Here is a 25,716-nt window from a genome sequence, read left to right as displayed (position 1 = left end):
GTCAAAGAAGAATCTTAACTCTGCTACAGGTAAACAAACACTAACTATGTAAATTTATAGACCCTGAAGACCTATGGGTACTTCTTATTGGAAATGGCAAATTTCCCTCACATAATAGGGCAGCAGACATCTATAACAATCCCAAATACTTGCTACTGAGATGAGACCCAGACGCTATGAAAAGTTGCCAAAATATGTCATTTAATGGCCAAACATGTTCTAATAAAAGTTTACTATAGTGCTGCTGAAAATAACTCAAAATTCCTTGGCCTGGACAAAGAGTGTTAATTTTAGATGATGCAGTGCTACTGCACTTAACTGGAATACCACCTCTGCAGTTCTTCAAGTTTGTTATCTTTCTCTCCTTCATTTGCCTTTGTCCCTGAGCTCATGAATCACGTACAACATGTCAAATAACACAGGAAATCTTCCTCTTTCCTAGAATAATCTAGCTGAAGAGAAAGTTTACAGGAACTTTTTGGTAAAAGAATTGTGATACCTCACCAAAAAGTATATAAATACACGAAGCTCAATAATGAAGCTGAAAATAAATTACGAACAACATACAACTTAAAAGCTTTTATTCCCAGGAGAAAAAAAACCCATAGATTATACTATCATTAAAAGCTATGCATTCAATAGAAATATATATATATATATATATATATACATACACATTTACCAAGCCCAGATAATTATTTGTGCAGTACACTGCCACATATTTTCCTCTAACAAAACAAAAACACATTAAAAACATCTATCAGTAACCTCTTCTCAGAGTGACCTGTTACAAACTGAAGTCTATTTTGACTCTCATTTTATAATTATATACATCACAAAAATAAAGAGAATCTTAAAATTATTTATCAACTCTTTTCCTTCACAACGAGGGATATTTTTTCCTCCCCAAAATCAATCTTGTTACGACTATTATGCTAGCATTATCATGTTTTTAAAAAAAATGCCAACAAAGATAAGCTTCACGCATAAAACATGATCTCATTATAGTTACAGTGATGGGCACATGGTAAAGCAAAAATTGAGAAGTAAATTACTTTCCTTAAACAAATCAACAAGATTATGTAAAATAAATGAAACTTAAGTCTTCAAATAAAAATCAAAAATTTTACTTATAAAAGATAATCATTTTTAAAATTTTTATTGCTATAATTTACTTTTAAGATGACATATTAACAGTGGAATTTAATCAAACATTGGTAATTAATAAACCAGACAGCTACTCCTGGCACTCAAACTGAAAAAACAATCATTAAAGGTGTGATTGATAATTCTTGAAACGGGTCTAACTACAAAATGGAAATAGAAGTTTACCAGCATCAAGTGTTTAATATAGCATGGGCCTATTCATTCTGTCCAAGGTGATGAATAACAAACGCACCAGGCAATAAAGCCAGGTTCTACTAAATCAGAGCTTGTACACAGTGCTAACATATCTTGTCCTATTTTACTGTCAAGTGATAGAAGAAAAACATAATAATAAAAATGTTCTGGGGCCAAAATAGTGCCCACGTTTCCTTCACAACATATCAAAGAATGTTTCTGAGAGGGTATGAAAGGAACTATTAATGGAGGTTATCCTGAGAGGGGAAAGGCAGGAGGAAGGAGCTTTTACTTTTTATTGCTTGGGATTATCAAACTTTACTTAAGACCCACATACTAGTTTTTTTGTTTTGCTTTGTTATCATTGCAGCTATGGCTCACTACTGATCTCTTCTACACGTTAAAAGTACTGCTTTTAAAAGTGTTTCAATCCCAGCATGATGGCACACACCTGTTATCCCAGCACTAGGGAGTTTATTAGATACACAGGAAGATCATGTCTCAAACAAGCAAAATGAGCTCACACTTGTAATCCCAGCTTCTCAGGAAGCAGATAAGATCATGGTGTGAAGCCAGCATAGACAAAAAATTACTGAGACCCTATCTCAACAAATAAGCTAGGCATGGTAGTACAGATCTATAATCCCAGTTACTTGGAAGACAGAGGTAGGGGGATTGTGGCCCAAAGCTGGTCTGAGCAAAAAAATAAACTATCTAAAAGAATTATAAAAGCAAAAAGAACTCGTTATGTGGCTCAAGTGGTAGAATACTTGCCTGAGTTCAAACCCCAGCATCACTCACTCACACACACACACACACACACACACACACACACACACACACACACGTTTCAAAAGTTGACAATAGAAAATCTCAGGATAAAATGGCTGAGTGGAACTTAGAGGTCTCCCTATATGATTAGGACATAAAACCATAAAACACAAGCTAACACTAATTTTTTTTTAAGCCTCAGAGTCTAGTTCATTATCTGTCCCACAGCACACAATCAATAAAGAGGAGAAGCAGCTAGGATTCCATGGGTATATTTCTCAGCCTTCAAGAAATTCCAGAACTATTTCCAACTGCACAGACAGGTATTGCAATTAGTGACGTAGCAGAGATTAAGGCAGCAGTTCCTTTCCCAGTGTAGTCTGTATACATATTGGGTATTATGCTTTTATAGCTGATCCTCAGCACAGCACCTGACAATGTTTACTAAATACCAACTGATTTGAAATTCTGGAGGTATCTGCACAAGTTTGCCACACCCAAATTATCAGTAGTTAGAATCTGTTACCATGTTCACAGCAATGATGAATTAACAGAATAAAAATTAAGGCTTTAATAACTATAGTTCAAATTTCTATTTGAATAAAAATCGTGGCGTTCAGGCCCATAAGGTCTAGCCTTGCCTCTGTCAGATCCAGGGAGCCTTTCACTAACCTTTATACCTAATTTAATTTTATTTTGCTATAAAATAATGAGGCATTTGGAAAACTGTTTTTGTGGCTTCATTTACTTTATTTTGTGAAGTCTCAAAAATACTTTTTGAGTCTCTAAGCATTCTTTCTATAGACTCCTAATTATCCAAGTACTGGACTTTCAGATATTTTATATTTTGCAAGTTAGATTAAAAAAAACAATAAATTAATGCTGGAGTCCACAATAAACTTCTCAGATACCCAGAGCTCCAACTAAGCAATAAATTTTTACAGAGACTACATTAACAGGGCAGGCTAACAAATGACTTTGCCAAAAGCACCATTTTGATTTTAATGCTAGAGCTGATTCTGGTAACTGCTTACTATCTCTGACTACCTCTAAGAGCAACAGATGTTTCCTTCCCTTCATTATGCTATGGAAGCTTTTAACTTGGAGGAGGATTAAGGAGAAAGCATAGCTTAATGAAATATATCAAAACCATGTCATTCAGTTGCTGGTGAAAGGGTGGCTTATTAATCTTTTCCATTGGGACACATAATAGCTCTGGCTTTATAAGGTAAATATGAATTCCAAAATCCACTTATATAACCTTCCCTGCTGAAAAAAAAAATCAAGAATGGGGCTGGCAGAGTGGCTCAAGTGACAGAGTGCCTGCCTTGCATGAGGCCCGAGTTAAAAAAGTTGCACTTTTATTCCACAAAACTGTGCAGCTAAAGGATAGAAGCTATTATATTTTGGAAGGTCTCAACTGAGGCAAAGACTTATCTTAAATATTGATATTATCAAAATCTTTAACTAAAAGTTCATACATAAATTAAGGATAGTTTCCATCTTTAGTGCAGGAGCAAAGTTCAAAAGATCATCTGAGGTGGTGGATCACGCCTGTAATCCCAGCTACTCAGGAGGCAAAGATCAGAAGGATGCAGTTCAAAGCCAGCCAGGGCAAAATAGTTCATGAGACCCTATCTCAAAAAAACCCATCACAAAAAAGAGCACTGGTGGAGTGGCTCAAAGTGTAGATCTTAAGTTCAAACTCCAGTAATGCAAAAAAAGACAAGAAAAGGTAATCTGATCTAAACTAGTATGATCCTTTTGGTTGCTAGTGTGGTCCAATCCTATGTTCCTGGTGATTACTGTTTCGGAATCTAATCTTCACACACACACACAAAAAAAATCCTAGAAGTTTCTTTAATTACAAGAAAATACAATTGACTAATCCTATTACTAAACTAGATTTCAAATGCAAATTAAATTCACTTAAGAACCTGATCATCTGTGTATAAACTAACATTTAGGTATAAAAAGTTCACAGAACCAAGAAACAAAGAAAGATACATAATTTACATTCATGTTCAGTGTTACTTTTATAGTTCATAATGGCAAAAATTACATAATACCTAATATCTGATAAGAGATTAGTTCAATAAATTAACTAAAATGACACTTTTATACTAAAAAGTCGTTAAAACTTACACATTTTAATACATAATGAAGTAAAAACTCCCAAATATATAAGAAAACATTTTCCTGTTTGTTTTGGTGGTGGGGGGTAGAAGATGGGATTGGATTTTGAACTCAGGGCTTCATGCTTGCAAAGCAGGCTTCAGTCACACCTCCAGTCCATTTTACTCCGATTATTGTTGGAGATGGAGTGTCTCAAACTATTTGTCTAAGCTGGCCTTGAACCACGATCCTCCTGACCTCAGCCACCCTAGTCTCCAGGATTACAGTAGTCAGCCACTGGTGCTCAGCAGAAAAACCATTTTCCAATGAACATAAACCACTGAGATTTTTTTAGAATAGAGGACCCAGATATGAAGCCACACAACTATAACCAACTTGTCTTTGACAAAGGAGCTAAAAATATTCGATGGAGAAATAGCAGCCTCTTCAACAAAAACTGCTGGGAAAACTGGTTAGCAGTCTGCAAAAAACTGAAACTAGATCCATGTATATCACCCTATACCAAGATTAACTCAAAATGGATCAAGGATCTTAATATCAGACCACAAACTCTAAAGTTGATACAGGAAAGAGTAGGAAATACTCTGGAGTTAGTAGGTATAGGTAAGAACTTTCTCAACGAAACCCCAGCAGCACAGCAACTAAGAGATAGCAAAGATAAATGGAACTTCATAAAACTAAAAAGCTTCTGCTCAACAAAAGAAATGGTTTCTAAACTGAAGAGAACACCCACAGAGTGGGAGAAAATATTTGCCAGCTATACATCAGATAAAGGACTGATAACCAGAATATATAGGGAACTTAAAAAACTAAATTCTCCCCAAACTAATGAACCAATAAAGAAATGGGCAAGTGAACTAAACAGAACTTTCTCAAAAGAAGAAATTCAAATGGCCAAAAAACACATGAAAAAATGCTCACCATCTCTAGCAGTAAAGGAAATGCAAATTAAAACCACGCTAAGATTCCACCTCACCCCTGTTAGAATAGCCATCATCACCAACACCACCAACAACAGGTGTTGGCGAGGATGCGGGGAAAAAGGAACCCTCTTATACTGTTGGTGGGAATGTAAACTAGGACAACCACTCTGGAAAATAATTTGGAGGATACTTAAAAAGCTAGACATTGATCTACCATTTGATCCAGCAACACCACTCTTGGGGATATACCCAAAAGACTGTGACACAGGTTACTCCAGAGGCACCTGCACACCCATGTTTATTGCAGCATTATTCACAATAGCCAAGTTATGGAAACAGCCAAGATGCTCCACCACTGACGAATGGATTAAGAAAATGTGGTATCTATACACAATGGAATTTTATGCAGCCATGAAGAAGAACGAAATGTTATCATTCGCTGGTAAATGGATGGAATTGGAGAACATCATTCTGAGTGAGTTCAGCCTGGCCCAAAAGACCAAAAATCCTATGTTTTCCCTCATATGTGGACATTAGATCAAGGGCAAACACAACAATGGGATTGGACTTTGAGCACATGATAAAAGCGAGAGCACACAAAGGAGGTGTGAGGATAGGTAAGACACCTAAAAAATTAGCATTTGTTGCCCTCAACGCAGAGAAACCAAAGCAGATACTTAAAAGCAACTGAGGCCAATAGGAGAAGGGGACCAGGAACTAGAGAAAAGGTGAGATCAAAAAGAATTAACCTAGAAGGTAACACACACGCACAGGAAATCAATGTGAGTCAACTCCCTGTATAGCTATCCTTATCTCAACCAGCAAAAACCCTTGTTCCTTCCTATTATTGCTTATACTCTCTCTACAACAAAATTAGAAATAAGGGCAAAATAGTTTCTGCTGGGTATTGAGGGGGTGGGGGGGAGAGGGAGGGGGTGGAGTGGGTGGTAAGGGAGGGGGTGGGGGCAGGGGGGAGAAATGACCCAAGCCTTGTATGCACATATGAATAACAAAAGGAAAAAAAAAGTAGATAAACTGGACTTCCTCAAAATTAAAAAAAAAAAAAAAGCAAAAAAAGAAAATCATGATAATTAAACTTCCCAACTTCATGGGTGACCAGTCTCTGTTAAGATCAAAGTAGCCCACCAAGGCCAGGGAATATCATAGGATGCTTTGAAGTCTGCCACTCACCTAAAGCTTAAGCCTTTCTTTAAGCCACACCCTAAACATGACTGGTAGTCTAAATAAAAGGTATGTAAAGGCAGGGATATTAATTTTCACTGTATCCTTAATCTAGTCTACTTTGACTAGAGTAGTAAATTAGGAACTGCTTTCTGTGAAATTTACATGTTTGATTATTTTAACAGAGCTACCAAGAATTAATAGCTACTTTTTAAAATAACCACCTTTTTCAAGCTAGTTTAGTATAATCAGAACATCTGAGCTTTACCTATAAGAAAACTAGAGTACAGAAATATTCATTTTCTGAAAATCATAAGAGGTAGACGAGAGAAAAAGGACAAAAAGTGACAACTGAAATTCAACTCAGCATTATTAAGCCATGACTGACACACAACTACTCTACAAATTGATATGTTACCATTCAAAAAAATTTGTGGGAGGACACTATGAGAAGTGCAATGCTATACCAGACCCACCAGACCAGACCAAATCACGATGGAGTCTCTCTGCTCAGTACCCAAATAACATTAGGTAGTTTCCCAAAAAACAGAACATTCACAGCATCCAGTCCATTTCAGTTTACCTGAAGCAGCATGAAAAGGAAATCCCCTGTCTTATCACTCTGAGGAAATAACTTTCTAAGGATCAACCTGCCTTTTATACCTTGTTTTTGCCCATTTCTATTTATATATATGAGATATGGCCAGATTCATGAAACACTAATGATGTTAAAGCCACATGGATAATGAAAGTTAATAGTTTGAAGTTTTGTTCTTTGGTATTACACATGTCAAAGTATGAACAAGTTAGAGAAATTAAGTGCAAGTAAAACCTCAAATTTTCAGGACCAATCATTAAGGACAAAGGAACAAATAATTTAAAACTCTAAGGTCTTCATTCTCACTTCTCTTCTCCTTCAACTTACTCTTTTAAAAGCTCACTCATTAGTGGCAAAATATAAATACCCATTACCTCTAAAAATATCATAGTGAGACTTCTAACAGATAAGCCGTATAGTAAGCTCAGAAGAAAATAAATCAGTCTTTATTCATGAGGCTATGGAACAAAGGTTCATATTTGGTGACCTGAACGTGATCTCTTATGCATGGAGAGCCAAGTAGAAAACACAAAGGATGAGCCTAAAATTTCCATTTTTGTTTAACAAAGTGAGTGGTACTACAAAGATTGGGAATATAAGAGGCTTAAGAACTTAGGTACCAAGCACAAAAATAATGAGTTTAATCTTTATAAGGTCACACTAAAACAGCTGAACTAAATAGGAATCTTAACAATGGCACAGCATCATCGTGGTCTGTAGAATTATGAAGTCCTGAGGATTGGTTTTTGTTGTTAAGTTTGTTTTCATGGTACCTGTGTTTCCCTTTGGTTCTGTCATCTTCTTTTGTTTTTTTTAAAAAAAAAAGCAATTCTCATAAAAGCCACAAGTACTCTGCTTCTTTGTATTTGACTCTCAAGTCTGAATTTCCTTCATCTTAGTGTTAGTTTGCTCTACTACTAACTTCCAAATGTTAAATGCTTCATTTCCATATTAGTTGTTCCTTAAAGCCATATAGCACAGTATAGTATTTCTATCATTTAAGATGTATATCATAAATTTTACAAAAATTGTACACAACTACTTGAGCCCTTAAACTATTTTGCCTCTCTTGATGTCAATGCTTTTTCCCCATCCTAATTGCAATATTTAGGAAGAAAGTGAATCTGCCTAAAATTCAGACAGTTATGAAATGATAATATGTCTGGGCCTTTAAGTATCTGGAAAATCAATTCTAAAAGTGAGCTTACCTCCCCCTAAATAGCCTTAGTGTTTATAGGTCATTTTAATATTACTATTTGTACTCAAAACTCCTATTATCTCTTCCCTATTACCCTAAGGAAAGAATTCCTATCCTCTCAGTCTCAGAACACCATTCTGATTCTCATTTTTGCTTAAAATGTTTCTCAACTAATACTTCCTTAGGTAGCTTTAAATTTTAAGGACCCTGAGGAGTTAAATGAAATCTGTCTCCTGGGTGCCTAGGAGGCCAAGCGTAAAAAAAACAACTACTTTTGAGGACGAATATTAAAATGCTTTAATTTAATCACCACTTAATTTCTTGTCAGAAAGTTTCCAGTCTATGGCCATACCACCCTGAACGCACCCAATCTTGTCTGATCTCGTAAGCTAAGAAGGGCTGAGCCTGGTTAGTACTTTGATGGGAGAAAGTTTCCAGAAAAATTAATCTACCTTGCATCTTCCTTTGTCCACCTGACACACCACTACAAACTGGAGTTTAAATACTCAATGTAAAAGATATATATATCAGGATAAACTTTACATAGATAATAAAAAATATTTTTAGGAAACACAAAAAAATGTCTCGAAACTCTAGAAAGACAAAAGAAATATTCAAAATTAGCCAGGTACTAGTGACTCATGCCTGTAAATCTCAGCTACTCAGGAAGCAGAGATCAAGAAGCCAACACGGGCACACAGTTTGAGAGACCCTATCTCAAAAAAAAAACCCAACACAGAAAAGGGCTTGCAGAGTTGTCAAGTGGTAGAGGGCCCACCTAGCAAGTGTGAAGCCCTAAGTTTAAACCCCAACCAATACTACCAAAAAATAAAAAGTCATTAACTTGATTAAGGAGACTCACTCTCAAGAGAGAGAGCATGGCAAGACCTCAAGATTACATCTAAGTTATTGTTAGCATTTGGGCTTTTGTTGTTGTTTGTTTTTGAGTCAGGTCTCCTCATGTAACTCAGGCTAGCCTAGAACTCATTATCCTCCTGCTCAGGCTCCCTAAGTGCTGGGATTACAAGTGTGTACCACCATGACTGGCTGAGATTTGACAAGTGTATCTTACTAAAATAACAAAAATAAAATATCTCTTAAAATAAATGCTTAAACTAAAATTACAAAAATAAAAGGTTATGCATGTGCAATGTTAAGATTCATAAGGACTATTATGAATTCAATGGGGAAGGCACGTCCCTAACACTTCTGCAGAATGAATCCAATCACATGGTGGTCTTTCCCCACTCCCACTTTACTACCTTATTCAATCTTCATTCAATAAGTATTAGCCTGTGCTGCCTAACTGTACTATAACAAATAAATAGTAAATAGACCTCCGAGAACTCAGGAGGTAAAGGCAGGAGGATTGTGAGTTCAGATTGTGAGTTCAAGGCCAGCCTGGGATACAAGACCCTACCTCCAAAAAAAAAAAAAAAAAACAGAATAATGGTAAAATGAGTCATTGAAGTGGCTCTCTCAAAGAGCTTGCAATTTGCCTAAGCAGATACACAACAAGCAACAAAGACAGGTAATAACAGAGATACATGTAAAATTGTTTGGCATAAGGCAGAGAAGGCTTCACAGAAAAGATAAGCTGAGGCAGCACTTTGATGGGAATAAAGGTTAGTAGGAAGGACATTCCTACAAAAAGTACTCAGGCTTAAAAATAGAACAGTAACCTGTTCACAGGGTCACAAGGGAGCTGTACAGAATCAGGGAACAGGACAAAGGAATGTGGTAACACAAAAAAACAAAAAAGACAAGGCCTAAAATACCAGGCTAAAAGGTTTGGATTTTAGCTTGTCAAAAAACTCAGTCTCTCTCTTTCAAAAAGAAGGGCTGTGCTTATATGGCATAGATACATACTTTAACACTAGAATTCTTCACTTTTGTGCCACAGACCCTTTTGGCAAAATGCTGAATCTTACTGATCTGTTCTTATAATGTTTTAGATACACATAACAAAATAAACAGACTCCAGATAATCTTTGTGAATAATCCACTCTTAAGGTAATGGAGCACAAATGTAATCTGTGTAAAATGGCTTTCTTCCAATGAGATTCAGAGCACACCATCCCAAAACATGGCACTTTGGCATAAGAGAAAGCAGAAGCAAGGAAAGCCGCTTTTACTTTCCTCAAACCCATCTTCCTCCAAAGCAGATCACATACTATGAAGTTACTCTTGATCTTTTCCTATCCTTTCTTCTTCAAACAGATCTTAAGATCCTCCTCATTGGAGAGACTCTCCCTATTCCCAGAAGAAACAGTCTTATTTCTGAAGGCACAGAGAAGAACCTGAACAAACAGGATTTGCTAAATTCCCCTTAGTTTATTAATGGGACCATACCCCTTGCCCAATCACACTTCTCCATGACTGTCTATGTTATCATCAAACCTAAACACAAAAAGAAACAAGCTGAACTGTTTCTCTGAGTTTTCATCTCCTTATAAAGGCTCACATGTCATGTAAAAGTTAAACTTATATATTTTTCTTGTTAGTTTCTTCTTTGGTCATGAACTTAGTGGTAAGTAAGGAAGAGGGAAATAGAATAACTTCAAAGGGGACAAACCTGACAAACACTATACCACAGTCAGTTGATCAAGGTTAACATTAATGGTTATTAGTCATGTTAATTTAACAAAATGTATGCCTCATAAATAATGTAAGGAAAATGGCACTTTTTCTTTCTGGCCTTCATGACAAAAACATATTATCTGGTCTAACCAGGAGAAAAATCCCTCTTGGGGAACATGCTACAAAACACCTGACCAGTATTCTTCAAAACCATCATAGTCTTCAAAATAGGAAGGTCTGAGAAATTGTCACAACCAACAGGGCTGAAGGAGACAAGATTACTAATATAATATGTTACCCTGGGTAGGATCCTGCTATAGAAAAAGTACATTAAGAAAATCTGAGTTAAGTAGGGACTTCAGTTATGACACATAGTAACACTGGTGCAATTATTAGGACAAATATGCCATACTCTGTAGGTTATTAACAATATGAGAACTTGGGTATGGCGTATATAGAAATACTCTGTACTATCACTGCAACAATTCTATAAATTTAAAACTGTTCTAAAAATTAAATAAGACATACAGGATAAAATTCACACTGAAATTATTTACAAAAACAAATGTATGATGTAGTAATAGGCACTTTATTAATGCATTAATATCTAGAGACAAGTCTAATTATGGTAATTTCAAAGCAATGAATTACACAGTATTTTAAGTTACCTGCAACAACCATAATACATTTGTCCCTTGTTATCTTTGGTGGGACTGGTTGTAGGACACCACCTCCCTTTAATAACAAAATCTGCAAATGCTCAAGTTTCTTACATAAAATGGCATACTATTTGCATGTAAACTACCCACATCTTCCCAGATACTATAAATCATCTCTTTTATCTAATATAATGTAAATTATATATAAATCATTATTTAGGGAATAGTGACAAGATAAATCTGTACATGTTCATTTCAGATGGAATTTATTTCAAATATTTTCAGTCTGCTTTTAGTTGATTCCATGGATATGGAATCCACCGAATGGAGGGCCAACTGGATATGAAATTATCTGAGATTTCTATGGTGACAGTTAAATATATTGGTAATACTTCTGCAGTTTGTGGTCAATAGTCAAAACTAAAGAAATGCTAAATCATTTGGAGCTTAGTAAAAATAAAATGTAATTGTTTTCCCTTTCCAAGTTCAAAGAACCCTGAACTCTATCCATGCACCTTACATTAAGAATCCATTCTCTTGCTGGGCACCAGTGGCTCATGCCTGTAATCCTAGCTACTCAGAAGGCAGGGCTCAGGAGGATCAGAGTTCAAAGCCAGCTCCAGGCAAATAGTTCAGAAGCCCTTATCTTGAAAACACCCATCACAAATAAGGTCTGCTGGAGTGGCTCAAGCGGTAAGAGTACCTGCCTGCAAGTGTGAGGCCCTAAGTTCAAACCCCAGTGCCGTCAAAAAAAAAAAAAATTCTCTAAAGGAAAAGAGAAAATAAGTAGAAACACTGAACAGACACTGTGTTACAGAATCTTTGATAATCACTATATACACTTCGTGTCATTATAAATCCTCAATAATACCATTCCACAGATTAGATATCTTGGGAAAGTGATCTGTGAAAGGGAAAGTGACGAACAGTGATTCAAATGATAGCATGATTCCAAATGCAGACTGTCAAAATACTTCTAAAAAGTTTTTCAGCCACTACATACTTTTTGAGCAACACTGTATAACTTACCTAATAAACTTTGTTTGTGCAAACAGATAAACTAAAATATAACACTCCTTAGAGTTCCATATGGAATTATCACCATCACCCCAAAAGCAGCAGTTAATCTAAAGAGAAGGGGTAAACCTAAGCTGCTCATCCTCATATAAGTCTAATAACTGACACACATAGAGTATCTTTCTAAAGTATGTTTGTGCCCAAGTATGAGTTTTAAAACTTATAAACATGAGATAACATACTTTATTCAGTATGTGGCAGCTCCTTAATTTACCCAACTAAATATTACCAATCGTATTTTCTTAGAACAAGTAGCTCCATTATAATAATCTATTTCCTAAGCTTCATTTTCAAATGCATATATAACTGGCAGACAAACCTGAAGCAGATTTTCTAAAAAACAGTGCTCAATAATTAATTTATCTCTATCTTAAGAACTTCTTTGTTCATATGTGCTATTCTATGAAAGCTATATCTGAATTATGATTTTCCCTACAGTATGCCATTTTATCAGGAGTTATAATGAAACATCTACATCTAAATTCTTTATCTGTCCTTTACTGGTTGTGTTATTTCTGAAGAATTACTATAAGCTAATTTAGGCTTCTACGATTTCATATTAGTCATCATTGGCAATTGGTAAGAAATCCTTACTATGTAGATTGAAAGAAGATGGTTGTAGGTCACTGAGCAAAGTGGCAACATTGTTCATGCAATTACCTTAATTTGGGGCTTACTTTTCAGTTGTAAATTTTCCTTAGCAATGTTTGCAAAGAATCTTTGCTGAAGCACTATTTTTCATTTCATTTTAGCTGATTCTTTAAATAACAAGAGATTTGCTCAAGAGAAGCATTTTTATCTTTCTTTGGAAGAAGCCAAGATCATCTCCATTTAAGGATACACAGCAGCTGCTGCTGACATTTTACGCACAGGAAAGTAAAGCAGGCTGAGTTCACTCTCTTACAAGCATTTTTTAAAAAAATAAATTACAAACAGCTCTTACAAAATTAAAAAAAAATTTAAAAATTAGCATTTGCCAAGTGTGATAATTTAAGTAAATCTAATATAAAAGCAAAATATTACATTAACAGAAAACAAGAGAATGATGCCTGGCTTCTCAAAAGCATTCCTTCCTCGGTTCTATTATAACCTGTACTGGGAAGATCAACGTATCATCCCACTTCCTAAAATTTCACTTATATAGTAATTTTCAGAAAAGCAAAGGCTGGATTAAAAGAAGCACATACTTCTAGAATTTTAACAAATACAGACCTGTGTCAATAAAAGACTCATGGTGCAACTGGTTAGGAATCTACAGCTTTTTATTATTTTGCTAGACGGTTACCCTTGACACTGTGTCAGCTTAATAAAAGTTAGTGGGATTTTATGGTAATTTATGCAGCTATTAAAAAGTCTTAAATACTTAAATTTACAAACTGCAATTTTTCTTAAGGCAATACATATCCATTTACATATGTGATTATTCATAAATATATTGCTAAACTTCTAACTCATGAAAACACAAATCAATTATACACATTTACTTGCTCTTATCTTAACAATAATGATTTTTTTTTCTAAATCCCAAAGCAGTTATTAGCCTGGTTTTCTCACATGTGTTCCTTCCCCATACCCACAGATTCAGTTAAAATGCTTAATTGTTGTCTTGCTAGAAACTGCAGTATTAAAGCAACAACTCAATGAGAGTTGTTTCACTTAAGTCTGTATTATTATTCTCGCTCTATTAAAATCCCTATGACAACTACTAATTTAGCTCTCAACATCATCACCTCAGTATTCAATTGCCTCTAAGCCTGAAGATGTATAAATCTTTAAAGGAAGCTTTCTACTATCCAAACTTTTCTTTTCTATTTTTCATTTACATTTTAAAATTAAAAACAAAAAAAAATGAAGTGTTTAAAAAGTCTCCATATCTAAAGTAGGATAAATGAAGTTCTAAAGTTTGGTTGTAAAGTTCAAATGTTTGGTTGTGGTAAGACTATGGCTAGCCAATCACAACTTCAGAATTTCTGTGTGACATCATAAGACCTCCCTAGAATACTTTTTCTCCTCCACCTACTGCAACTGTTTCCATACACCCAGTAACTGTCAGAAAACTTCCCAGCTAAAGGCCCACAGGACTTCATACAACTTGATACTCTGTATTGTGATGATCACAGAAGCCAAGGTAAGAAACAGATTCCACTGACTCTGGAAAATACTCATTTTCTGTAACTCAAACTTACTGAACTTTTTTTAAAAAGAGTTAATCATATTTTGTTCAAAGTTAGACAACAAAATGTCTGCTATGACAAAATGATTAATACCTAAATAAATGCTTACCCATTTCGTGACAGTAAAATTAGACTTAACTTTGGAAAGGGTCATATTCTTTGATTCTGGTTATTGGTTTGTTATTTTAATTTTACTTTCACGTTTATTTTGCTTTTCAAATGCAATTTTCTACCAACTTAAAACTCTTCCAGTTGTGTTACCATATTTGGTGGTGGTGGAAAATTAATTTTTCTAGGCAAAAATAATGGCTTCATTTGTTATATGTAACTCTGCTGAGATATATGACAGGACTGGGCTGTTTACTCACATCTGGAACAAGATGGAAAACTGTGTGACAACACGCACAACAGCATACTTATCCAGTAGTGTCATTATGACTCCTTAAGAGACAATAATAAAGTGCATAACCTACATAGAGTCTAGGCAATGTTTAAAAACTTCTGAAACTCCATGCCTTTAATAAACTGAATTGCTTAAGTTCAATATTATAAAGAACAAGTGTGAATACTTGTCACAACACATAAAAGTCTAAAGTTACATAATAACAACTTAATTCTTTAAAGGGGTTTTGTTGGCTCACAAAAATTCCTAAATATCTCATTTGAGCAAATTTGATAAAAATGTTTAATCTGCCAACCAATGAACATACTGATATCAAGTTATTATCCTCCGATGCTATTTCCTCTCATAAATTTAGAAGAAAAAAGAAAGGAAAAAAAAAAAGCTTTATCAAACAATAAACTTTAGAACTTCTGTTTGAATTACACTGCTTTCCTTTATGTTACAATCCTCGATTTAATAAAGAAAATGTTTCCTCCTTCTTAAATCTCTGTCAGGGCATAGAGAAATTACATAGATTTTATTTCATTGTTTTTATTTTCATATTATACATATCCTAAAATAAAATTTACCTCAGGAATTCTCAATTCCTGCAACAAATGTTAACTGCTTTCCTTAGGCATGCAAAAACACTTCTCATTTTGGTCTGTCACTGAGGCACTTTAGCTGCCTCTATATTTGTAGTCCTAAAATATTTTTTCTTTGATATCCAATGGTCACCCAGTGCAGGTGTTTTGTGCATATTTCTGCATTTTTATTCAGATGCCTATCAAACTACATCAAAACTTAAATGGAGTGCTCAAGAGTTCTCAAATTTCAGTGGGAGAGGTACATGAGTTTCTTTTTCACCACATCAAAGAATGCTCCAGAAAGTAGACAACTTCTAGAAAGAGCAGAAATTCTGCTCTTAAAGTTATCCTTGGATAATATAGCTACATGACTGTTGTTAAAAACTTTAAACACAATGCCAGAAACTATGCCTGAACTAATTCTTTTTTTTTCTTTTTTTTTTGGAAAATGTAGTAAAGTTTATCGAAAGTGAGGGGAAGGTACCACAGAGAAAACAGTGGTGGATGCCGGCCAGGAATTCATCTTTCTTAAGGTGACATTTAACTACTGTCTTGATCTGTAAGGACATGCTGTTTTAAACCAAGTGCTAAAAAAGAAAAAGTTAAATGACATTAAATGGAAAAATGTGAAAGAGGTATAAATTATGAAACATTAAGTTTTTAAGACAAAACGTTTGCTTTACTAAGATGAGACTGCTGCCATTTTCTAAAACTCATGTTATCAAAATCAATTTAATAGTGTTTTAGTAAACATAAAGGAAAACAATTACATTTGGGTTATATACTAACATATTGTTTCTTATTCAAATTCACTAGCGATAGAAGATTTTTGCATAAATAAAGCAGTTTAAGAAATAAAATTATATATAAAACATATCTGTATATTATATAATGTGTTAACTATGCAATTAAATTATATAGTGTATTAAACCTTTAATTGAATATAATGAAAGTGTAGATTATCTCTATAAATTAAGTGGTATATTTATTACCAATCCTAGAATTGAGGAGTCAGTTAAAATGTCCTATTCTTGAAGAACAATTTTCTAAATGCAGCTGTATACACAAACATTACCTTTGATTCTCTTAATTCTCTATGCATTTGGTACTGCATTGCTGCTGCACAATTTAGGAAACGCAAAAAAGGTGAAATGCTCAAGGTCACACCAAATACAAATAGAACCTCAAAAGGAACCTAGATTTTATGGCTGTCACATGTACATCCTATGCACTGATTAACATGGCTTAAAAATAAACCATGATACTGACAAAGTAAACTGAAAGAACTAAACCTCATAAATTGCATTTAATAAGGTAAATTTAAAGAATGCAAATTTCTATTAATTTTAAACCATTCTATTTCATTTAAATTTATACATCAAGCATTATATGTTTAATAACCTAAATTATATTCTTCAGATCATTTGCAAAGCCAGGAACATATGAAAATAACTAAGACATCTTTAGTTATTAAGCAATAAACTCAAGTAGGAAAAATTCAAAATAATCACACAGATTTTAAAAAAACCAAACATTCCACATTTGATCTAATTAAAGTTCCCTATTATTTTGCTTGTTTTAAAATCACACCTTCAACTCATTTAGGCTTGTTACCTAAAATCCAATTTCTCCTAACTTTCCATAAAAACCTCACTTTAGTATTTTATTCAGCTCCCATACTGAATTCTTTCCTTTGATCAGTTTCACTTTTGACCTTACTCATTCTACCATTTAAATCTCAAATTTTTGTTATTGCTTTGTTATTTATGCTATGAAAATCATCAACTTTCATCTGAAGTGTGAATTCACACCTGCTTATCATAGAGGCAAAGGAATGAACTGAATATTGAGAATTAAGAACATAAGACTTCTAGGCTTGGGGGCATAGTTCACATGGTAGAGTATCTGCCTAGGAATGTTCTGCATTCAAACCTCAGTACTACAAAAAACAAGCCATTTTGTGAGGGAGCTGGCCTAGCATTGAATTGCGGAGGTTTAACTGCATGGTTCAGTACTCAGAGCTGACAATGGAAAAGCAGGCTTCTCCAGGAGCATGCCCCGAAAGGACAGGAAATGTTGAAATTTTACCCACAGTATTCTGTCCAGGACACAGGAAATACATCCTCAGAAAAGAAACATTACTGAAGTCTAGATTTTGCCTTTTCACACAAATTCACTATTTGTCTAGATGTGCTTGCTTGTGTTGTTTTGATTTTGATAAATGTGTAACACTTTTTTAAAAAAAAACATAATCCTTCTAAATTACAACGGCATGTATTAGATAAGATGGTGTCTCTTTGGACGTTTCCAGAAATAGTGCATTATCCTACACAATTCTGTAGTATGCATTTCCAATTAAACACATGAACATGAAGTCACGGTGTATGCCTGGTATAGTTACAGTCAACTGAGGACCTCTAGTGCTTTGTAAAATGTACTCCATCTTCAGGACTTACAAGGAAAAAAAAAAAGTGCCACTCATTTTTCCTTAAGATTCTCCCCAAACTCCCTCCCCACATCCTCCTTCTACCCTCCCCCCATCAAGAAAACCAGAATCTGAAGCCCCAATGCCTACAAGATATAAAAAGAACAAAGGAATTAATTTTTAAATCATAATTTCAATATGTAAACTAGTCAACCATAATGAAGACAAACATACAAACAAAAAAGCAAAAGTCATACCAATTTTGGAGTGAAAAAAATGTCTTTATGCTGTTGTTTTAATGAATTCTCCTCAAGGCAGAATTTAAAGCTAGGAAGGACATTTAACTATGTGGTCAATTTAGGAATCAAGAATAAACTCATTTTTATGTTTACAGAATTCTTACTGTAATCAGGTAAAAGCAACTTAAAAGATTGTTTCACACATCCAATCTGCACCAGCAAAGTCCTGGAACATTGCTGCCACAAAGCAATTTCCAAGAACTTCCAAGTTTAGAATTAGGCAATCTTAAAAGGAAAGTGATTCTAGCAGAGTGAATTTTGTAAGCTAACAGACCAATTATAAATCTAGTAATAAACTGTCTTAATTTATTTCAGTAAGTCGAAGATGAATACAAAATCATTTCAGGTTTATCTGTAGAAATAGTAATGAGTAGTATGAAAAAATCAAGTCCAAATAATTCTAATATTGACAAGTCTTGCTTATTCAACCTCAATCTGTAGAGAATTCTAATCTTCTACACAAATTAAAAGGACAAAAATACTAAAACTGTCTATTAGACTACAGTTTTAGATGTTTATTATTTTGGATTTACTAGCAAATTATACCATGTTTACTAAAATAAAAAACAGACAAAAATAAGAGGACAGAAAAAAATCTAAAGATTTTCAGAAACTTATGACTTCAATTGAAACAATATCTCCAAAATTGAAGTTCAGCAAGTTCTACAAAACACTGAGAGTTTTATTTTAGAGGTGGTGATTACTGCTATGCATATGCAACATCGTTTTAACATACCAACTACCTAGCAAGTCACCAGGCAGGCCACCAAATGTTTTCAAGTCTATTGATGTTCCTTTTTTTTTAAGTATCAATCATTTTTTCTTTTTTTATTATTCATTTATTCACATGTGCATACATTGTTTGGGCCATTTCTCCCCCACCACCCTTCCTCGTCCTCTCCCTCTCCCCTCAACCCCCTCACTTCCAGGCAGAACCTGTTCTGCCCTTATCCCTAATTTTGTTGAAGAGAAAACATAAGCAATAATAAGAAAGACAAAGCGTGCATTTGATGATGTTAAAAGAGAACTCATTCCAGACAAAGTACGAATTCCTGCAGGAGTTGGTATGTATCTTCCACCAAGCAAATTGCATGATTTTTGTTGAAGGATTATGGTTGCCTATGGTATTTCTCTTTCCTTCTTCCACTTTAAAAAAAAGAGTACCGGGCTGGCGAAGTGGCTCAAGTGGTAAAAGCGCCTGCCTAGCAAGTGAGGCCCTGAGTTTAAACCCCAGTACCACCAAAAAAAAAAAAAAAAAAAGAATAAAGTATACTGTTTTGAACTTTGTTTTTTTTAATTTCTAATTTTAACTTCTTTGACCAAAAGACAAAAAGAGAACAAAAATCTTTATAAATCCCAGGAAAAAAAAAGGAAAGGACTTATATTCTTCCTATCCTTCCAAATATCAGAATAATGGGTTCCATACATATTCAACATAACTCTGTGAATACTTTTCTGTTTCTTACATGCAACTCAAAACAAGAATCTGGCATTTCTATAACCAAACTTCCATCAAGCATCCTTCAATTTTTAAATAATCTGATGCTAGAGCCTAGATGATGAATTTTTAAACTTGCCTAAAAGTGAGTATTCTTCCTACTCCAAAACACCCAATATACATATATTACCATCCTTTTAATTAGGGAAATAGACTAACTTCACTCTTTATGGCTTTTTAAGTCATATATAAGTTCAAAACAACAAATATTAGGATAATATTTCTGATTATCCTGAAAGAATGTTCTAAAAAGATCAGGTAACATAAAAATAAAATTAAACTATTTTTTTCACTTTCCATTAAGAGTTACTCTATTAAAAGGCTGGCTATAAGAAAAGACTGCAGAATTTCTAAACTTAGAGGGTGGCTGTCAGTGCAGAAAAAAAGAGTAATAAACACCTGACAACCATGTCATAAATTATGATGTAGTAAAGGTAAAACACAACTTCAAAAATAAAATTGTATAGCTTTTCAATTCTCAGTGACAGGAAGCTCCACCTTTTATAGATGAAATGTGGCTTAACTATTACCATACACATTTTAAAGAATTAGGACTCAACACCGTTCAGACTATAACACTATAAATTGAGTCAAAAAACTAAATGTATATCACTAACACTTCAGCATGTAAAGCAGATTTGCTTTCAGTTTTACAATAGGATTATAAAGTTACTACAAATCACTTCAGAATGATAACATATTTCTAAGTTTGACAAGAAACAGGTTGCTATATTTGATCTGGTCCTTTCCTTTACACTTAATTTGTTTACAGGAACAAACTCTTCTTTTTTAATTTCAGTAGGCTATTGTAGTATTATGAGATCATCTTTAAAGTATACTAAATATATATACTATATATATAACTAATGATATAACTAATCTCTTTAAGGGGATACCTCTTTCTATTTCACAGATACCTAATACCCATTTGTACAATGTCTACATGTCTACTTCAAGTTTATTTCTAATGAATAAACTTAGGTAAATCCTTTAAGAGTCATTTTCCTCATCTGTGATAGTAAGAGACTTGAGAGCTTATGTGTTCAACATTGTTATTCAAACTGGTTAATCTGATAACTACAGCATTATCTTTAGTCATTAACAATTTTCTAAAATTTTTAATCATAAAATTCTTATTCAACTTTATTTAATCAAATGGTGCTGAATACTAAGATGCAAAATGAACACATGGTTCCTTCACTTAAAAACAGGAGTATAATTGGAGATAGTGACATGCAAACTGAAATTATACCACAATCTGACAGATACCCTGATGCAGTAACACTAAAGTCTTACTAAAACCCAGCAGAGGTGATAACCAATTCTACCTTTAATGATCAATGAAAGATTTTATTAGACAGTGATATTTAAACTGAGCCTTAAGGATTCAACTGAATTTTGCCTGGCAGGGAATCAAAAGGCAGAAGAGGGTGGAGGGGGGCATTCCAGGCAGAGGCAGAACAACATGTACAAAGGGCAAATTATAAAAGGGAATGGGGTATTTATAGAAAGATGATGTGTTTCATGTGCCTGAAGCACCACTCATCACTGCCTGAGTAGGGGATGAGTTCTATATAAGCTTCTTGATGAACTGCTGGTCAGCTCCCTTCTTTTCCATGTTTTATTTATCTCAAGTAATTTGTAAAATTCAGACCTTATACTAAGTCCTGAAGCGTCACAAAATTGTTAAATTCTAATATGATTATTAATGCTAATTCTTATTTCTTCATTAGTTATAGTGTTATATATCCTCATATGAAGGGACTAGTCAAATTTGTAAAGGAATTAAAGAAAATCTTCCCACAATTCTCCAATGGCTTGAATTCACTAGATCAAAAATAAGCTAATAAGCATAAGCAACCTAAAAAGCATATTTTCTTTAAAAAAAAACAACTTTTGTTCCTACAGTATTCTACCTAAAGAATTAAAACAAAAGTAAACAAGTTTAATTAACGTACCAAGTTTAAGTTGCCATTTTCTGAGTAGGGAATGCAATAGGTAAGTTCAGCCACTTGCATTGAACAATGAAGAATATATACTAGACAAATATAAGTTGCTACCAACAATCACCACATATCTTGTTTAGAAAATAAATGCCAAGTTCAAATTGGTTATTCCTGATACATATCCTCTCTTTCCCATTCTTTTTACTCTTCTCTGCTCTCTTCAGCACTTGCCTCTCTCAGGTATGGGGCTGACAGGCAGAGGTAGGTTTTCTTGGGATGTAGAGGCTAGAGAGAAAATGAAACCTGGCAACTAGAATAATATAGGTAACATCTTATTAATGATATATCAATAAATGTTAACCATTATTATCTCTGGGCAGTTAATTATTTTTTTGTTCTATTTTTATTTTAATACAGAAATACTCTGATAAAAACCAAAATATCCCCAAGTGTTAACAGCCATTATCTCTGGGTAGTTTATTTATAGTTAATTTTTAATATATACCTAATTTTTCTATGGCAAGTTTTTATTTTATTAATTATCAAAGTTTTAGGTCCCACAAGCATTAATAGGTTGTAGGAGCTCTGAAAGAAGGCATGACAAACCACTAAACTGGAACTATCCATAGCAATAATGACAACTTACTTTGCCTTCCAAGCTTGACAGTTCTCAGAACTTAGTATCAATTCGTGTTAAAATGTTGTATAACATTCTACAAAGGTAAAGAATCATAAAAGGGATGACAAAACAGTTGGAATCGCTCATTTAATTATTTTAACTTCTCATTTACCTACTTGTTTTCGAACTAAAATTAAACTCCAAGGAATAACTTGCTATATGCATTTCTGTTTTTATGAGATTAGCTCCAGAGTAATGAATATAGTAAATGTTCATATCAATTACGTTTATGGAGAAACAGAATTAAATCATATGTAAGAACTTTGACCCAAAGGAATAACCTGCAACAAGCTGTACCATAAACCAAATAATACTTGTAGTCATTTTGAAAGAAGGCAAAAACTGAAGCTACTATAACCCAAACACAAGACAAAGGAGACTGTAACAATATATCTAACAAAAAAGAAATGAATAGATTTACACACACACACTACAGATATTTAATGTTATGAATAAAAAACACAAAGTGTTGAGGAAGATAAATTAATGCAAAATTTGGTAATAACTATTCAGAGTAGGTTATATGACCCTAATCCATGTACTATTTTTATATTACAGGCTAACTAAAAGAAGACAGTTATCTCACATTTGGCTGCCACCTTTTTATCTTTCTCTTGACCACTTAAAACTTCAGATTTCCTGGCCTTTCTGGCATCATGGAGAAAGTCCAATACCTCACTCGCTCAGCAATAAGAAGAGCCTCAACTATTGAAATGCCTCAACAAGCACGCCAAAATCTCCAGAACCTATTTATCAACTTCTGTCTCATCTTAATATGTCTCTTGCTAATATGCATCATCGTGATGCTTCTCTGAAGTTCTGCTGCAGTATCCAGATCTGCAACTTGTCACATCGGCTTAAAATCTGCCATCCCATAAAGAGGGGAAAACAACACACCCTGCTTCCTGAGTAGAAGTTTCTTGGTGAAAAGGTCAAGATTAAGAGCAAAACAAATTGTTAGCAAATGTATTCATCTGCTGGATCTTGTAAACATGAAAAGGGCTTTATTTTCAAACCTTGCAATGACTGTAAGTGTGCATAATGTAACTGCTGATTTCCTCAAAATGGCTTATAAATTTCTTTCCTAAATCATGTCTGAGGATGAAGTAGGAGTTTTAATTTTGAAAAAGCACTGCTAACAAATTTGCTTTATATATGTACAGCATTATCTTTACTCTTTGGGGTAAATATAATTTGTATTGCACTGTAAGAGCTTCTTTGGTAGTTTCTAAATATTTTTCAGGTCTTCACCAAGTGACAAAATAATTTAAATGAGGTGTCCTTATTTAAAATAGCTGACTGACTCCTCACATCTGTTATTTTTTATTATTAATACACAGAGGTCTTGGTAGCTACTCTTTAGCAGTCAGAACCTACATTTTAAAACAAATTGTGTTAATACCACATTAACATTTTTAAGTTTATGAAAACAGTGAAAAGAGCATATTCTTAGATAAACCAAATTCCTCTTAGCTAATTTTTTCAAAAACTTGTGGAAATCTAGTACATGTAAGTTAGCCATAAATCTGTTCATTCTAGAACTTTAAGAACTGATAAAACTGGTGGTCAACTTAATATTTGACGGCGTGATTGCCATAGTTACTAATACTAGTAAAATATACTCTACCTCAAGTCTAATTATAGCAGATTTCTGAGTTATAATACCTAACCTGTCATACTATATCCTTGGATTTATAGACTGTCTTCTATTCCAAACTTCTAATCAATGTAGGCAAGGAAAAGAATTTAAAAGACTGCCAATGACAGAAAAATATATTATTTGAAGTATTAAAATAATTGAATTGAATTGAATATAAGAATATGTAATTCTTATATTACATTTTGAAATGAACTTTTTGTCCTATGTATCATTTGTAATAGGATAGTTATTTTCCTTAATCTATCGAATCTACTGAGCTGAATAATAAATCCAGCAATGTTAATTTATAATTACTTTCTTGCTGAATAAATTTTCAATCTCCCTCTGATAATTTTTAAACATTTTCCAACAACTTAAACAATAATAAGAGTAAAAATTAAGTATTGGAAAATATGTTCACCAAAATGTAGTAATTTAAATTGACTCAAGTCTATAATGGGTTACATCTACACTGCATAATCCAATAATTTAAAGTTCAGTTCCAGACATGTGACTATACAGCAATTATTAAACAGTAAATAGTGTGTAATTTTACCCATATTTTCTAAAATATGATTATAAAAAAATGTGAAACATCAGTATTGATCTTCATTTCTAACAAAGTTTTCTGACATTGCTTTTTAATTCTCTGAATCCCTGAGATGTATTGGAGATGGAAGGGAAATAGTTTTGATTCACAGATATCTGAGATACAGCAAGTAAAGGGGTCTCATACTAAAGGGATTTCCTCAGTGACAGTTCACCTACAGGCTGGATATTCCTGTCACAACCAGAAAGCTTATAAACCACGAGTGATACATCACCTCACTGGTCTCAGTTATTATCTATCAAAAATATCCAAGTCCTATGATTAGTTGTACTGACATTATAAGCAAGTGGAAAACTTGAACTGATAAGTCCTATGACTTTCATTACATTGTTAATTACAACATCAACTTCAAACTATTTACTATGAAGCTACAGGAATTTTCCTTGGTAAAACACAAGATTTTAAAAAATTTTTTTGTTATCCTTCATTCTGTCTTTAATAAAATTAAACCCTTAACAAGATGACGATTTCAGAATATTATAACTCATTAAAATGGGGGAACAAAAACACATTCTTTAAATGGAACTTAATCTGTTTGCTATAAGCTTTAAGAAAATAATATATTTGTATTTTAATTTTTAAGTATTAAATATTTAATTACCTTCTATCATGGAGTAAATTCTAATCTTAACTTACAGGATACTGAAAGCGAACTAATTTTTAAATGTTTAATGATGTCTTTTATTTTTTAATTGGCAAAAAATGTTTAATGAAAATAATCAGAATCACCTATCTTAAAATGAATTTACTGAAACTGCTCTACAATGAATGCTAGATTGATATTGACTATAATAGGTTCTAACTATAAATAGTGTTGATACTGTAGGGGATGGGGGTATTTCCCCAAATAAAATAAAACCATCTTGTGTTCCTAGTACAAACACAAGAGGGCAGACCTACACAGAATAATAAATTTGCTACTACCTAGAGATTACTTATCCTTTGGTTATTCTAGAGTGTCCTGGCAAAATGAGAATACAATAAATCTCAAAGAAAAATCTGTATGCATTAT

At 33.7% G+C, this 25,716-nt stretch overlaps 2 protein-coding genes across 6 annotated transcripts in view; one reads left to right on the top strand and one right to left on the bottom strand.

The window, feature by feature from the left end:
• Nucleotides 1–25,716, bottom strand: part of Cep85l (centrosomal protein 85L) — a 167,358-nt gene that overhangs the window by 59,886 nt on the left and 81,756 nt on the right. The gene's annotated exons all lie outside the window — the stretch shown is intronic.
• Pln (phospholamban) lies at nt 14,438–25,633 on the top strand. The gene is made up of 3 exons (XM_020176939.2): nt 14,438–14,593; nt 16,063–16,141; nt 23,014–25,633. The coding sequence occupies exon 3, from the start codon at nt 23,112–23,114 to the stop codon at nt 23,268–23,270; it is 159 nt and encodes a 52-aa protein (XP_020032528.1). The 5' UTR covers nt 14,438–14,593; nt 16,063–16,141; nt 23,014–23,111; the 3' UTR covers nt 23,271–25,633.

Source organism: Castor canadensis, chromosome 1, assembly GCF_047511655.1.
Source record: "Castor canadensis chromosome 1, mCasCan1.hap1v2, whole genome shotgun sequence".
Taxonomy (NCBI): domain Eukaryota; kingdom Metazoa; phylum Chordata; class Mammalia; order Rodentia; family Castoridae; genus Castor; species Castor canadensis.
The sequence above is the reverse complement of the archived record's forward strand: the minus strand, read 5'-3'. Positions and strand labels throughout refer to the sequence as shown.